This window comes from Syngnathus typhle, linkage group LG2 (genome assembly GCF_033458585.1).
Source record: "Syngnathus typhle isolate RoL2023-S1 ecotype Sweden linkage group LG2, RoL_Styp_1.0, whole genome shotgun sequence".
NCBI classification, from domain to species: domain Eukaryota; kingdom Metazoa; phylum Chordata; class Actinopteri; order Syngnathiformes; family Syngnathidae; genus Syngnathus; species Syngnathus typhle.
This window is the reverse complement of record NC_083739.1, coordinates 3,530,803-3,549,008: the sequence shown is the minus strand read 5'-3', so window position 1 is coordinate 3,549,008 and position 18,206 is coordinate 3,530,803. Positions and strand designations below refer to the sequence as shown.

Genomic DNA, 18,206 nt, shown 5'->3' with positions numbered 1-18,206 from the left:
TACAGGTAGTTTGAAGGTAGTCGAGGCCTGATCTTGATCTGGAGCTGATTTTGGGTTTGTTTCCCCCCCCCCCCCCCCCCCCCCCCCAGGAGACATGAAGGCCGACAGAGGTAACCGATCGTGTGCAGGGCTAATACATTAATACTTTGGGAGACTGCAGAAAGAAACATCTCTGACTGGTGCACCTGCTGGCATGAACTAGCCCAAAGAGGAGTCTAAAATCCAACAAACCACACAGGTAAGTGGAAACATGCACCCGTAAAATCTAATTTCTTTTTTTTGCTTTTCTTATTTGACTCCTCCTACAAAGAAATATAAAGTAGCGTAATTTTCGGACTATAAGTCGCGTTTTTATTTTCTCATAGTTTGGGTGGGGGGGGCGACTTATACTCAGGAGCGACTTATATACATATATGTTTTTTTTCACTTTTTTGGGTATTTTATGGCTGGTGCGACTTATACTCCGGTGCGACTTATAGTCCGAAAATTACGGTAATGCTTCCTGTAGTTTGTAAAAAAAACAACAACATACCAATTAAAAATGCTTTTAAATTTAATGAGTTGGCGTAATAAATTTCCCAATAAATTTATTTTATTCAATATTTAGGGCTCTATCTTTACAGAAAGGGGCATTTGCTAGGCGCTGAATTTGAAGGGGATTGTAGAAGCTGTTTTAATGGCAGGACTGAAGTCGGCTGTGTTCACTCCCACAAGGGCGCAAACACCCATTTCTACCCACGCGAGTCTACGTAAATAGCAAAAGAAAACTCCAACCATGCACACAGTTAAGCCGTGCTTTGTGTTGGACTTACGTTTGGCACAAAAATAGGCTCCTAACTGTCACGCAAGGGTCAAATGAAATCAAGCAGTAACAAAATGTCAAAACATTACACACACGTAATCACAAGTGTATCAATTAGCGTACATCGGCTAATCGCTCAGTGGCTGGGTAGCTACCTAGCTAGCTAGCTAGTAAGTTTGTTGTTGCCACACCAGTCAACTATACCAGATGAAGTTCTTTTTGATAATATAAAGAAAATTAAAAAGAGTGAAAGTACTATTAAGCCAATAGCTATGGGACAAAAACAGGGAGTAGCAACCTACCAATATAAATCCAGTCAGGTGTCTTGAAAGAAGCAAAACTGCAGTGCTCAGTCTATCATGAAACCCAAACACAAAAAAAGTATGCACAGATTTCTCTTAGCATGAGACCGCACTAACGTCACACTGGATATTCTTCTTGTTGTCATTCCACAAAGGTCCTTTCATAAAATAAAACCCAAACAAATATCTTTTGATGCTAGCTGAAATGACGTAGAGTGAACAGTGCTGATGTTTGAAGTTGTTTGAACTTTGAGGCATATTTTCCTCCCCAAATTTGGTCAAACTCCCAACTGAGCAATTTCACGGCACTGCTGTGCATATTGTATCGATAAAGAATAGTTGACATGACAACGACAGCTCTTCGCTAAAAAAAATATGTCCATTAGATAGCTAATCCGAGACCCGTTTTATGAACCTATGTCTTGTTTGTCCCTCACGTTGTCGACAGGATGTCGTGGGCCAGAGGCTTCTTTGTCGGCAGAGTGGACGAGCGGAAGACAGCGTGGGGAGAGCGCAATGGCAAAAAGAAGAACACCAAGTCCTCGCTATGCACTTCTCGCTACGTGAGCTGTCTCAGGGACCCCGAGGACCCGGAGCCCCGGAATGCGGTCGGCCACCATTACCACACTCGAGCGGGGACGAGCGGAGGGAACTTCGGCCTGCGCTGCGGATGGCAAGAGGACCACTACGGGAAAAGGATGGGCGAAGGAGTGGATCTGGGCTTGAAGGCAGTAGACTTGGGCTTTGAGGACGGCGAACCAAAGGGGAGGAAGGAGGATGACTTTGGGGAATCCGCCGAAGGCCGGTGCAAGGCCTTGAGCGCCACCGACTGCTGGATGCGAGTATTGTGGGTTTTTCACTCCAAGAAGTTCCAGTCGGCTAAACTGGAGCGTCTGTACCAGCGCTACTTCTTCCGACTCAACCAGAGTTCTCTCACCATGCTGATGGGGGTCCTGGTGGTGGTGTGCGGGGTCATGCTAACCTTCCACTGCATCCAGCGGGGTCCGGACGTGGCCTACGTCACCGTCCTCTGCGTGGCCATGACACTTTTCCTGGCCGTGATGGTGGTGTGCAACCGCAACTGCTTCCACCAGGACTACATGTGGATTGTGAGCTACCTTGTGATCGGGGTGCTGATTGTGGTGCAGGTGTATGGGGTGCTGATGGTGAACCCCCGCAGTGCCTCGGAGGGCGTCTGGTGGACGGTCTTCTTCATCTACATCATCTACACACTGCTGCCTGTCCGAATGAGAGCCGCTGTACTTAGCGGCATCACGCTGTCAGTCATCCACACCCTGACGGCGTGGCAGAGAAATCGAGAGGACACGTTCATCTCGGAATTGGTAAGTCGCAGCTTGATTGTTTTTAGCCTCGTACGCTCTCCGGCCCGGATAAAACACGACTTATTTATTTGTGTGTGGAGTTGAAACGTTTTCGATGTGCTTGTGTGTATTTTCTAAATGTGCTCCAGCCTAAACATAACACACTCATTGACTCTCCACCTTTTTATCACGACTGACAAGCATACACTAGCTAACCAATCAGCGGCTAGCTCGCTAGGTGGCAAACCCTAGCTAGCTAGCTAGCTCAACAGTCTTATGTCATCGCTAATATTTTCAAAATATAGATTCCAATTAAGCATTTTACACACAAGATAAAAAAGCTTTTTTCTGAGAGTACCTTTAGGCCAAAATAGAAAGTAGCAACCTACAATAGTGTGTCTTAAGCTGCATTCGTACTTTTATGACTTCCATCTTGGAAAAATGTACACAGTCCGTAAATGGCGAAACTTAATTAACAAGATCATATACGTGTTTGTTGATATGACATTAATTTAGTTTTTTCAAAATAACTTCATATAACTCAATGTGATTTTTATACCTAAGTACAATTTCTCTTTTTTCATTCAAGCTATCGTTTGACAAACTCATAGACGCACGGAGAGAGCATGCTGCCAAATGTTTGAACATTAAAAGTTTGTTACTTTTGACAGTGAGAAGTAATGTACTAAATGTTGATTGATATTGTTAATAATGGAGATAATGAGATACAAAAAGGTTTTGGAACAGGTCCAGATCAAACGGACCTCATGACTTGTTTTTTAATGTTCTGGCAAAATATGAGTATGTTACAATACGATTGTACATCATTTCAAACTTGGATTGCGTCACTTTGGATTCAGGTCCTGCTCTTCAGAACTATCCGCTTACGGTGTCGTTTGAATAGTGGTGCACGTTTGCTAACTGGAAAATGCTATTTGTGTGTGAGATAAAAGCTGAAGAGCTGAAGTGGAGCTAAGACAAACTGTTGAAGTATAAAATACGAGATTTGAAGTTAGAACGGTTTGAATCGGTCAAAAAATGTGAAAAGAGGGAGATACGTAAAATATCTCTTTGTTTGGGAATCCCGCTGTGAAAATGTCGGAATGTTGGGGGAACGTGCTAAATAGTTCCCATGATGTTCTAAATGAGCTCAGCGTTTTGAAGTTTCGATTCAGCCGGGAAATGCCAAACGGTAAATGCGTTGAGCCTCTTTTTCAATTTTGAAAGGTTATCGTGAAATGTGTGGAATTTTGCTCACGTAGGAATGATTAGAAAATAGCCTGAATTTTTGAACTATTTGGAAGTTTGAATGGTTTGAAAAATGGCAACAATATCCAAAAAGTGGGGCAATATTGATATAACATAAAAAATGCTTTCCATTTGCATTTTTTTTTTTCTTTCAATTGCTGTGAGCACGAGATAGTCGGCGGGCCACCGCGGCGGCCCACCGTCATCAACGTACAATGGAGCACAATGTTGTTACTGTCCTCATATGGAGACGCCCTACTTTCCCTCCGCATCAATATAAGACAAACATTGTTCCAGCTCTTTGCGCGCTCCTGGCATGTCGAAAGTAGATCCTTCCCAAGCTCTCGTCAGTTTCTCCAATGAGATTTCGTTTTTGCGCTATTTATATATCTTCGTAGCGCCATACGTGCTCTACAGATAGAAAAAAAAAAAAACAATAAATGAGATGAAAAATCTGGATGGATTCCTAACATAAAAGCAGAATAAATGAAAAAGTTGATTTATGAAAAGCAGCTGTGAGCGCTTTGAGACGTCACGATCGTTTGAGCAGATATCAGCTGCTTGACTTTATTTGTTTCCGGGTCTGGAAACGATTAATAAGCCCGTGGGCTCTCCAAGTCTCAGAGGGAAGTCCGCTGCTTTGAATAAATTTAGCTGTGAGACTATTCCGAGCTTTATAGTTAGATTTGCAGCTTTCTGAAGCAGGTAAAGCAGTGGGATTGATTTTTTTTTCTTTGGTCGGTAAAAACTTCACTCCAACTGTCCAATCTATTGAGAAGGAGCTTTTCTGTGTCGTTTGTCAGAAGGCAACTTTTTTGGTGAGCTTTGTGGAAGGTGACTTGGGTTGAGCGAGCTTTGTAGAGGCCTAATCGTGATTATGAAGCGCCTTTATTCTCATTGTGGAGCTACACGATATCGTGATCATGTCGTTCGGTGCCGTTCAGTCCGCAATCCCCCCTTCCAGCTTGTGACAAGGAGGCCATTGTAGTCAAATGAAACAGTGCCGAACTGGCTGGGATGCTGAGGCCGTACAACCCGTCACAAAGAACGCTAGATGAGTCCTTCGATTTGTCGTCGGCTGGGAAAAGATCGTGACGATTCCCCCCCGATTAATCGATGGAATAATCTGGAGGATAATTGATTGTCACCACCTTACAGACTCATGTAGAAAATAAATGACTGTTCATATTTGTCTGTCGCGACAACGTTTGGGTCGAACTTGCCAAGTCAAATGCACCGCAGGTTGTTCTTTTTTTTTTTTACCGAGCTTGGTGATGAAGCAACCCAGATGACTGCGGGGCCACTGGGAATGAGACAATGTTGACACAACTTCGCCGGTTGAGTGAGCTTCCAGTATGTGCGTGGAGAGCTGCAGACCAGACAGCCTGGCTACAGGCGCACATTTACACATTTGTCGGCTGCCTCGCCCGGCCGGGTCACATTTGTTGGCCCCCTTTCCCCCCGGGCCCCGATAACGGTATGTTCCACTTCAACATGCAAATCAATGATGGAACATAAGCTTCGCACTGCCCAACAAGATTGTTGCTCTCTCACTCAAGCTTAAAATAGATGTGGGAGGAAGGATAGCAACATTGTTTGGGCTTGTTTATGACTTGGATGAACCGTATCCAACGTTTATACGCTTGAGTCGCTATAAATGGAAGTGGTGGGAAGTAATCAAGTACAAATCATTTGTTACTGTACTTAAGAAGGCTTATCGGGTAGCGTTGTAGTGTTTATTTTTTGAGACGACTTTTACCTTACGTTTATTAAAAGAAATCTGCGCCTTCTAATTTGCCGAATTACGTTTAGTGACAATTGACGCAAAAAAATGGTAACAAGAGGGAGGGGAAGTCAGGTAAACCATTGATTAGTTAATTTAGGTCTTGGGGGGGAAAAAGGGGACAGCAGTGACACAGAGAAATGTAAACTAGGGCAATAGATTAGGAGAAGCAAGAGTTAGCTTGTTTACCTGCCAGTTGATGAAAAGCTAAAGCCAAACTGCGGCATGGTTTTGACTTTCTCTACCTGGATTTGACACCTCTGCAACCTACAAACACAATCTGAAAAAAGCATAGTGTATTTTTAGTCCTTATCGTGACCTAATTTGACTTTTATTTTGTTTGGCAGTTCACAAAATCAGCTAAAGTCGAAACAACGCTAACTAGCGCTTAGCTTAAAATAAATAAAAAAACAGCATGAGTTATATTTCAGTCTGTACTTTTTTTTTTTTTTTTTACTTTGACTCAAGCGTGAGAGTTGAATCAGTCTTAAAACAAACATCTATACAGAAACTTTTCACATTTTAATATTTGATATTTCGGCATGCCCAGTGGGACGGTGAATTTCCAGAATGGCGGAATCAATATCTGTCTTGTTCTCAGTCTCTTTAGCTATCTGTCTGCTTTTTTTTTTTTTAACCCAAGTCTTTTCCTACACAAGTATCTGTAGCTCCACTTAAATACCGAGTGTGAGCACTTTGGCCACCTCTGGCTTTTCTCACAGCAGCGGTATCTCATTGTAAGCTCAATTTCACCAGGTATCCATCCGTCTGGCTCCAGGCTACTTGGACTTTTGTGAATACAGAGAGAGCCCATTCAGCCTGTCACGCTCTCCATATCACACACATAACCTCACACAAACTTTGTGGCCCCTAGCGTCACATGGCTAGGCTCCCTGATCTGGGAAAGTAGCATTCTCCTTCTGGGACTTCATCCTCCTCCCAGCTTTCTCTTGTTTTTCCCTTATTTGTATTTTCCCTGTGGAGATGTCCATGCCGCACGTAGAGCTGAGAAGATGTGAGAGTGATGACGGTTGGGATAAAAGTGTTTTTTTTGTGAAAGACCTCCTCAATGGACCATAGGGGGGGGATGATGGATGTAATGAGGGTGACACGGATGGAGGGTATGAATAGTGTGGGTATGACTCATCGGACTTCATAAGAGCTGCCAGTCTTTTCTGCCCTTTTTTTTTTTCTTATTTTATAAAAAAGAATCCTTTCTCAAAAGATCCATCTCAAACGAAGCGACCTTTTATTTCCCAGAGAGCTGACACTGAGCTCTCCACACTCACGGCCAGTTTCATGTCTCATTACTCGACTCTAAGGGGGTCCGACGGACAGATGAAGATAAAGTGACTCTGGCAGCCAAGGAAGTTCACTTTGGAGGACAGACATTCTGAGGAGATTACCGAGTGTTGTCCTATCGTGAATTTCTAACCGCTCCAAACTGGAAAGACATAAACTTTGGGGAATCCGCGGCCCATATTCACATGCGCTAGCTAGCAATGATAGCATTGTGTACGTGTGGTGCGTGAACAACAACTGACATTTGCCATGGAACTCTGCCCCTAAGCTATTATTGACAGTAAACAAAAATATTTCAAACATTAATTTACTTTTGGACTGAATCCATGCCTTTGTTACATCTCGTCTAGACTACTATATATATATACTTTATATCAGAGTCAGCCAAGTGTCTCCAGTTGGTCTAAAATCCTTCTGGTCACTTCCTAACAGGACTTTGGATGAGTGAGCACATGAATCGATTCTGGTCTCCTTTCGCTGGTATCCTATACATTTCATTTTCAGTTCAGAGGTCATTTTAAAAAATACAGTGATCCCTCGCTACTTCGCGTTTCGTTTATCGCGGCTTCACTACATCGCGGATTTTTTTCTCCAAATTAAAAAACAATTTAAAAGCCAAAATAAAACGTCTAAATTGAGGAAACCTGTGTCTAACTTTTAGGACAATGGAGTATTGCTCCAAATGTTCGTTTACATTCCTTTAGAAGTCCTTTAGCACTATCGCGAATTAGCATCTTTACGCTAACTCATTAGCCTGCCCAGTACTTCTTTTGGTGACTGTACTTCGTGGATTTCACTTGGTTTTTGGAACCAGATATCCGCGATAAACGAAGGATTACTGTATATTATTAACCCAAAGTATCCTATCAAGGGTTAGAGATTTATTGTCTAAGCAGTTTACACACATGCGCGACTGATCATTTGAGCCTCTTCCTCCTTCAAAGTCAACAACGGCCAAAAGCCTGTGACAGGGACTTGTAATATATAAACATACATGGCGTAAACCAGATTAGTCTGGTTTACAACAGCCCACTTTTGTTCACAGGCACCAGACACACTTACATGAGAGACATGTTCTGTTTGGAAATAGTCTATGTATTTCCATAACATACATATGACAGCTGTAGCCTTAACGTTCGTTTAGATGTCTTAAAAGGGACGATTTGGATTGCATTGTTTGGGTTCTAACATAACCAGACCCTTGGGAAAAAAAGTCATGTGGATTTACATTCAAGCAAACATATGATATTCTTTGGCCTGCGGCAGGGATAATTTTGGCTCTCAAATCCCAAACCGGCTGGTCCTTAGAAGGATCTCTTGACAGACGCTTTAGGAGGGCAGTCCGGTATCAAAAGTACATCAGGCTGTTTGTTATTGTGTGTTGTTACAGCACGGGAGGAAAAACCTGTTCCTACTCTAGATTGTTGTTGGGTCGGACGGATGCGGGACTGATGGAAACTTACTGATCACTGCGCTTGACTGGAGAGCAAGATAGCCATTGATGAAATGTCACAAATATGACATAGGCCGGGATGATTCATTTAAAGTAGTATTACATAAGAAAAGCTTGACTGGCCACTGTAACCATTTAGGCAATTACTGTATTTGGCACACACTCTGGCAATGGTGAAATATGGACTGCTGATGTAATTTTTTATTTTTTTTTTAAATCTAGACCAGGGCTTCGAGGTCAGCTGGCCACACCCAAGGACACATTCTGTTGCCGAGTAATGGCAACACACTGTGATAGGGGTTTGTTCATGCAAGCTCATTTCTTTTTTATGAACATCTAAGATTTTTTTGATATTGTTAAAAAGATGAGATGATGAAATTTCGAGTTAGAAAATGTAAGTGTTTTACTTAGATCACAACGTTGAGCACAAAGTCCACATGAGATCGTTCCAGAGTTCAAACCTTTATTGGCACTACTCACACAAACACTTTAATGACGAATGACAAAGTACGAGGTCGTAGAAAAATCTTGGCTCAATATTGGCCCATATATAAGGCGCACCGGATTTTGAGAAAATTTGAGGTTTTTAGGTGCGCCTTATAATGCGGAAACTACGGTACTTCTACTTAAATCCAGATTATTTTTTCCACCTCTGATGTTCTGCTCCCACCATAGAAGAACAACCATAAGAACAGTTCGGAATCAGTTATGAATAATATATTGCTCTTAAAACATCGCCAACAAGAAAGAAAATAATAGCCTGGCCTAATAATAGCCGGGTGACTGCAATGGTTGCTCGTGGTTTACTAACAACTTGGCTCTGTGTGAAAGTAAATACATCGAGGCTGAAGTGCCATGGCTGACGGCCAACCACCCAGCACAAATATATTTGGAATCCATTAGTGGCGTTAAATATTGATCAGCATGGAATGCAAGCTCTGGCCTTTATAGCCTTGTTTCTCCATGAAGGTGAATAGTTGTGTGTCAGAGTTCAGCGTCAACACAAGACAACGGTCACGCTTAATCCGTCCTGTGCCCCCCCCTACCCCCCCGCCCATTATTTGTTGCATAGTTAAACAGTCAACAGCAAGTGTAATGGCGAGAGAATGCGCCGACGAGACCGTGTCGTAATTGACAAACATGATTGCCATCGCTGCGCAAACACGGAACAATGTCCTGCTGTTCAAATGCCACGCACGCACACACACAAAGCCAGTAAAGTACATCCATCCACAGTATATATATATATATATATATATATATATATATATATATATATATATATATATATATATTTATATATATTTGTTATTTTCTGTATAAAAATTAAATTTGGTGTTCAAAAAGTGTTTTTTCAAACTTGAGTCTTGAAAAAGAGGGGGGTCATCTTATAATCAGGGTCGTCTTATATTTGGGCCAATACGGTATACAGAGAGAGAGAACGAGACGGAGAGAGGAGTGAGCACTTTGGCCACCATTGAACAAATCGCTTACCTCGTTACCACAACACCTCTTTATAACAACCCTAAAGCAAAAGGCTTGACAGCACATTCTCGTATTGTCTGTGACCAAACATGAGTCATTTCGTCCACATTAACGAGGCCCCCCCCCCGTCTCATGATTCATCTGAAGAAGTCACAGGATCCTCGCTCTCAAGTGCAGAAACCTCACAAAGAATCACGTTGCCTTATCATCAATTATGCCCACTTACTCGTTGCAATAGCAAAGTAACACAAGACCATTTGGGAGAGAAAAAAAAACAGATGTAGAGTACACCAAAAACCAATTCATGTGATTACGTTTTTTTGTTGAAACATTGGGAAAAGCACTCAAATGCAGCTACGTCACTTTCAAAACAAGGGCGGTCATTTTTATCTTTTATTAGATTATGCTTGCAAAATTGTCTATTGGCCTAATTTTCTATTACTTGTTTTTTCCAACAGATTTGGTACTCTGTTTCTGCATGTGATGTACTAAGATCATCCTTTTCTAACATCCCAACTAACTGGTATTGAATTATGATTTCACTCACTCACGCATGCAGGGCAGTACCTCAATAACATTATAGTTCCAAGTTTGTTGATCATTGTGAAAAAAAAAGCTCAAAACTTTTAATTATTTTGCTATGTATGTGTATTTATAATTATAATATACAGTAATCCCTCGTTTATCGCGGATATTTGGTTCCAAAAACCACCAGCGACAAGTGAAATCTGCGAATTACGGTCACCAAGAAGAAGTATTGGGCAAGCTAACGATTTAGCGGAAAGATGCTAATTCGCGATCATGCTAACACGCAAACTCGGACTTCTAAAGGAATGTAAACGAACATTTGGAGCAATGTCCTAAAGGTTAGACACGTTTCCTCAATTTAGACGTTTTATTTTGACTTTTAAATGTTTTTTTAATTTGGAAAAAAAATAAACATAACGCGAAGTAGCGAGGGATCACTGTATATTTAAAATGGCATTTTTGTCATCGTCATAATGTTTTGTTCGATTTAACTCATTTGTGGGAATTGGTTGTATCTGCCACTCCTGCGTAACATTACATTTAAAACTCGGCACCGTGCACTCGGAAATCCGTTCCGGAAGAGGCCAGCACTACATGGCGCTGAATTGATACAGACGCAAGGAAACGCAGAAATAAAAGAAGTTTTGTCAAGGCATGCATGACTCCTTCTTGTGATCGGCTTCAAGTCAGCCCCTCGGTCATTCACAAGCTCCGGAATTGCAAATGCATCCCTTTGATTATTATTGCTCCTCCGGAATGAAAATGACGAATGATATTTACTACTTGGAAATGTTACTGAAAATATTACCGTCCATGTTATCAAGGCTTCATGAAGGTTGTTTTTGTAGCATGTCCGTCTGAGACGAAGCACTCACGTGTTGTTCTGGTCACGGTATTGATTTGTATGCTTTGGACAGAGGTAAGAGTAAATATTGTGTATGATCAGAGGCGGGGACCGGAGTTGGAAAGTGAGTTGCTGCTGTTATCTGATGCTTGTGAAACTTAACTCTTGTGTTGTTATTCAGAGCTCCTCTCTACCCATGTGCTCTCATTTAATGTAATTGAATCGTCCTATTTTTATGAGCCCTGTATACTTGTTGTCCGAGGGACTAAATGCATTCCAGTGTGCCTTCCGGTAAAATGCTGGCCCTGGTTTCGTATTGTAGATTGTGCTTAAAAGGAGATGGAATTTCCTGACGTTTATCTCATAGTTTCATATTTAATGGTCTGGACTTTGTCACATAGTTGGGATGAGTGAGCAAAGACAGCGGAGAACTGAACGTTGGTTCTTTGGTTAAGTTACGATCCAGTCATCAATCCATCTGTTTGCTTCTGCTTATCCAGGGTTGGGTTGTGGGAGCATTAGCTTTGGCAGGGAAGTCTCATTAACTTGAATAGTATTCATACCGAGGACAGAAAAAACAAAGTTATCTCATATTTAAAATAGAAGCAGTAAATACAGTGATCCCTCGCTACTTTGCGTTTCGTTTATCGCTGCTTCACTACATCGCGGACTTTTTGTCCAAATTAAAAAAACATTTAAAAGTCAAAATAAAACGTCTAAATTGAGAAACATGTGTCTAACCTTTAGGACAATGAAGTATTGCTCCAAATGTTCGTTTACATTCCTTTAGAAGTCCGTCTTCGCGTGCTAGCACGACCGCGAATTAGCATCTTTACGCTAAATCGTTAGCCTGCCCAGTAAATTGAGGAAACATGTGTCTAACCTTTAGGACAATGTAGTATTGCTCCAAATGTTCGTTTAGATTCCTTTAGAAGTCCGTTTTCGCGTGTTAGCACGATCGCGAATTAGCATCTTTCCGCTAACTCGTTAGCCTGCCCAGTACTTCTTGTTGGTGACTGTACTTCGCGGATTTCACTTATCGCGGGTGGTTTTTGGAACCAATTATCCGCGATAAACGAGGGATTACTGAACGTCAAATTTGGTTATCAAAAGCGGGGAGTAAAAATAAAGTCATTAGAAAAATAAATATTCCAGAAATGTACAGACCCCTGAAATGTCAACTTTACTCCAGTAACAAAATGTGGAAGTGGAAATGAAGGGTGAGTGGGGTGGTGTGTAGGTGGGCTGGAAGCCAATTTGTAGGATGGCTGCTTTGTTGAGTGCACCCCCCTTAATGCTATAAAACGTTGATTTTATTTTTTCTTTCTGTGTCTAGCCAAATCTCACAGCACTGGGACAAACGCATACTTGTGCATTTCCCAATCAGATTTATGTCATCTACTGATATGTACATGTTGTAGCACTTGTGGTATGTGTCCCATGACATTACAAAAATTCCTCCATAGCAATCCATCCATGATTGAACATCAAATTGCCTATATCATAAAACACGTTTTGTTTTAACTAACATTATCGCGGTCTAATATTAATGAGCTAAAACAGGGGTGTCAAACTCATTTTTTTCGCGGGCCGCATTGTAGTCATAGCTTCTTTCGGCGGGCCATAATTACTGTCAACCCAAATAAATGTATGAGCACCTCATATTAGATACAATAAAAGCTACAAAACAAACTGACAAATAACTCGCTTTCAAATCAGACGAGTAAAAACTCGTCAAATATAAAAAAAAAGATATTATTCAAAGTGAAGACAATTTGCAATTCTAGTAATGACACACAAATTTAATGCACAATTTGTCTTCACTGGCCACATAAAATGATGTGGCGGGCCGTATCTGGCCGCCGCCAATATAAAATGTGAAAACTTTTTTCATACACCGACTCTATATAAAATAAAACCTCTTACCATATAACACGCTACATATAATACCCGCCCTATTTTATATCGTAGCTAACACGATGCCAACACTTACCCTAGCATACAGCGTGTTACGTATAACACCATTTCCCATTCAATGACAAGCTACATAAAACACCCGCCTTACCATTTAACATGTTACATGTAAGTAACACTTACCACGACACTACACGTTACCTTTTGATCGCAAGTAACTGGCTAGTTTGCTTGCGTGAGAAGCTAACACGACATGCTCCTTCTTGTCAAACATCCCAAACAAACATTGAGCACAAGATCCAAATAAAAGTTCTTTGTTCGCCAAAATCCGGTCACTGACTTCACGCTAACTTCCTGTGGATTATCTTCTCTTACCACGATGGGCCTTTCAGTGTCACAAAAAGTCAAGGGAAAAGGGAAGAGGCACATGGAGAGTGAATTCTTTGTTGCTGGCTCAAATGAGGTCAACTGAGGTCGAGGCGTGAAATGATGACGTTGTATTTGGTGTTCCAAAGTTTTGGAGTTGCTCAGTATCGGCTCAAATTTTGTATTTGTGGGATGAATTCATAAAAAAAAAAAATGTGTTGATACCAATGAATTTGCTTGAAGCCAAAAATACAATATCTTCTTGAATATGTGGACCTTCTATTTATCGTCCTATCTTGATTGCATTACATCCAAGCTGCTTGCAGTTAAGCGGAATTTCCCGAACATAAAATTACTCCGCAGAATTTTTACACCATACGATGTTTATGTGGAAAAAAAATATCAAACAGAAGAACTGTTGTCCAAAGGTCGAGAAAATGGCTGGCATTCAATGAGTTAAATCCCCAAATTATACTATACTAAAAAATAAAGCTTAAACAGTACGAAAATAAAGTCAAATAAATTTGGGTACAGGCAAACCACACTACACCACAGCTGATGACCAGCATAGAGGGAAAATGTGCTTGTCAAAGCATGCTAAGCTAAAATGGCAGTTACAGTTTATTTTAACCTGCAATTTTACAGTTCCTGGAAATGTTCTACTGTTTCCCGCAGCAAGTACAGTCTTTAACTTCATTCTTTTGTTACAGGTCGAAACAATTCTTTCCGATTCTTTAATCAGCTCAACTTGGGTTCATTGTGTTTGTTAGCGTTCATTGATGATGTGCAGATGTGGGGCCCGTACGGAATGGGCCTCAGCCTTTGAGTTTGTGGCCCACTCGGTCGTCTGAGGCTAATTTTAGTTTGGCCGAGCTTCCAGATGAGGCACGCCCACCCCTCAACCACTTTTATGCTTTTCTTGTGTTCACAAGTACACATTATGAGACGCCCCGCAACTAATCGGCTTCAGAGTAGCGTGTTGCCGCTCTATTTTTACCAAAACGGCATCCTCACGTTATCGGGGACACTTGTTTTGGGAAAACAACCCTCCTTTTTAGGGCTGCGGAAATACCGCTGGGGATGTTTGTAATAAATGTATTTGATTACCGTTTTTTTCCGTGTATAATGCGCAAAATTTAGCTAATTTATTGTCCTAAAATCTGGGGTGCGCATTATACATGGGTACAAAAAAAAAAAAAAAAAAATTCTCAAATTTTTTTTTTTTTTTTTTAAATCCGGATATCATGCGGAGGCCGCCATTACAGATGCGCTTTCTTCTCTGCTGTTCACTTCAAACACACTCCATACGAACACAATGCTCTCGTATCAGACGCTTGCGAGATCACCTGCTCGTTTGCTGTCACAATGTACCCTACACAAATCCGAAACATTTCTTCGCTATTGAGTATGCTAGCGCATGCGCAGTGATACTGACGGGCAGAACATCCGGTTGTTCCCAAAGATGATCTTTTTTCTGAAATAATTTTACGTTCGCGGACTTAAGTAGGAGTCAAAATCTGGGTGCGTATTATACATGGGTACAAGCTTTTTTCCAGCATCAACATGCCATTTTTAGGGTGCGTATTATACATGGGGGCGCATTATACACGGAAAAAAACGGTAGAAACAGGCAGGAACACCCCCAAGAAGACAGAAAAATGAAACTCCCATGAACGACCCTAATAGGAGCAAATAAGGTTTCAGGAATGTGCGTGTTTATTTTTATTATTATTCAGATAAACTGATGGTGTTTAGGCAGTCCATTTTTTTGTGCGCTTATTGGTGGAAATATATTTACGAGTCCCCAGCATAACCCCATAACTCACTCCTTGGGAATTCTTACAAACAAGCTCCAATCAGAAGATATCCTAGACACATTGACAAAGCTAAATTGTGAAGCCATCTTGCCTTTGTATGTATGACTTTTTTCTTCAGATATGTTTTAAATAACCAGTTAATCTTTGAAACGCACGGCTGTCTCTGAAACTAACTTAATCTAATGTTTCCCCAATGGAACTCTGATGTTTGCAAACAATATACGCCCACTCTTCAGGTGCCGCCTGATGAATCCAAACTGGACCAGGACTTTATTTGATAGGCCCCATGTGGTTGTTATCATGTTTAGCTTGGCCTTTATCATCACAAGAGTTAATAATCAATTTTGTTGCTGCACCACCACCACCGGGAGCTACTCACAGACACTTTCCTCAAGAGTCTTTGGCAAACACACTTTATGATAAACTAAATATTTGTGTTGCGTATTTACACTCTTAATTAGGTCCTCAATCTCAGCAGACTCACGCAAGACATTAGTTGAACGATCTATTTCTTTTAACGGCAGTCGTATTGAGGTTATAGTTTTGCGGTAATATACAACTGTCGCTCAAAATTTTGTTTCATTGTTTAGCTAAATGATAAGAGCAAATGTCATTTGAAGAAAACATCTTAATACCTCTCAAAAGTGAACATTATTGTTGCCTAAGCAGAAATGTACTACAGCTCCTGTATTAGTCCTTATAGTATGCATGTGTCCCTAATAAAGTGACCAGTCAAGCAATCAAATATATGGAAGGTGTTACAGACATAATGATTGGTTGAATTTTTGTTTCTAAGTAAAAGAGAATGCTCTCTGTTGTCAATGGCCGTGCAAACGTTTACCGTATTCTTTGGACTGTAAGGCACACCTAAAAAACTAAAAATTGCTGAAAAGCCGACAGTGCGCCTTATAGTCCAGTGCGCCTTATATATGGACCACATTCTTAAATTTAAACTGGCCCGAAGCATTGTGTTATGAGATCAATCATAAGTGGCCCGCTGAAGACTATCAATCATGAATCAAAAAGATTATGGACCATTATTTTGTGATTATAAAGTAATTTGTTGCGTCTGTAGTTTAAATAAAAAAGATAAAATGGAGAATGATTTGATTTGGATTAAAAATCTGACATGATCCCTTAATGGTGCTCCTTATAGTCCGGTGCGCCTTATATAAGGACAAAGTTTTAAAATGCGCCATTCATTGAAGGTGCGCCTTATAATCCGGAAAATACGGTATTTGGCCCCGGGTTTGGATTTGAATAGCACATCCACATCGTGATTGAGGATAAGCGATACAGAGAATGAATGGATGAATAAGTTGAAGCTTCTCAATGAGTCTGTCTCATGTAAACACCTTTCAGCCATGAAACAGTTTGTCCCAATGACGTGCTTTGTTTGATCCCTGCAGGAGATCCAAAGGATTTCTCGTGTTTGCCAAGCACAACTCGACTGTTTTTCCTTCATTTATTCTTCAAAAATGCTTCGCAGCACCTTAGCGGTAGACGCACCTTATAAGCCAATGTTTGGAAAGAAGTTGAGCCAATAGTCTGAGAGCAGAGGAACGCTTTGGAGATACTCCAGTCCAAATGTGTGTTGAGATAACAAGTCTTCAATGAAGCCTCGTTTACTGCGGGGGATTCGTTCCAGACCCAGCCAGGAAAATCCTCGATATAGACAGACCATATCATTTCTTAAAAATAGATTTTTCTTTTTCTTTAAACAGACGGATGGATGGATGGACGGACGGTCGGGCTATAACCTCGATATAGACAGACCATATCATTTTTTAAAAATACATTTTTGATTTTATTTCAACGGACGGTCGTCCTCTTTTCTGTTGTCTTCATCCATGGAGGTTGTTTAGGAAATACAGGTGGCCGTTTGTTTCACATAGGCTAGCTAACCTCGTTAGCCGACTCCCACGGTTCCGAGCCATCTGTTAGGGATCAATATGATCAGGTTAGATTGGACAGGCCTGGCTCTCTCAATGAATTATAAACACCACCGGCCAAGTCCTAATTGAGTGACTATGCTATGTAAATCCAATACTCCACTTAATAACCGCTTAGCTAGTAGTGTAAACACATCCATTTTGTTTCTGACCTGACGGTGCAATAGGGGGGAAAGGGTTCGAAAATTATGAGAAGTGACCTGAATCCACAAAATACTGCGGACTTGGCTCGGATGTGGTAGTATATAGCTTTTCCAGCTTCTTTTCAAACATCACGAAGAGATGGACTCCAAATTTTAAATGCAGGTCATCTGTTCACAAAAAGCTGCTTGTGTCCTAACAAGCCAATTTCAATGGGACAACAAACACCCCTTTGTGTGTATTTTAATTCAGTTCAAGTCAGTTTAATTCTATCTCTAGGGCACTAATTGACCATTTTTATGGAGCAGTTCAAAAAATGTCGTTAATAATCCCTCGTCTGCGTTCCGTCAATGGCTACCACCACTAAAAAATTCTAATACCGTATTGGCCCGAATATAAGACGACCCTGATTATAAGACGACCCCTTATTTTTCAAGACTCAAGTTTGAAAAAAAAGACTTTTTGAACACCAAAAATCAAAAATAATGACAGTACATCTGAAACAAATGATTATAACAATATATTTGAGAGAAAAAGTTATTTTGCCTCATTCAAATCATGCAAAAACTGTCTCCATTTTCTGTTATCGCTTCTCTTATTTTCTTTTCTTTCTTACCGCTATTTTTTATTTTTCTTCTTCGTTCTACCGCTATTTTTATTTTTCTTCTTCGTGACAGGCTTTGGCCTGGGGTTTTAAGTTCAGCATTCGCTTTAAAGATATCTGGCGCAATCTAGCACATGGGTATCATGTCTAAACCCCGAATGTAAGACAACCCCAACTTTTTTAGTCTTATTTCAATACAAAAAAACACCGTCTTATATTCGGGCCAATACGGTAGTTAACTGCAAACCCAATTTCGATGAATAGGAAATAGAAAAAGAGGCACAGTCATCACGGAGAATACAAACGTCCGTCACAGTAAGCGGGTTCAACTCAGGAGAGAGAG

At 40.9% G+C, this 18,206-nt stretch overlaps 1 protein-coding gene across 1 annotated transcript in view; it reads left to right on the top strand.

Moving 5' to 3' along the window:
* LOC133146687 (adenylate cyclase type 6-like) overlaps window positions 1–18,206 on the top strand; it is a 36,118-nt gene that overhangs the window by 943 nt on the left and 16,969 nt on the right. Inside the window, exons 2-3 of the mRNA XM_061270647.1 lie at window positions 90–238; window positions 1,553–2,447. Coding sequence (XP_061126631.1) covers window positions 1,554–2,447 — 894 coding nt within the window. The 5' untranslated portion in view covers window positions 90–238; window position 1,553. The remainder of the gene's footprint in view (window positions 1–89; window positions 239–1,552; window positions 2,448–18,206) is intronic.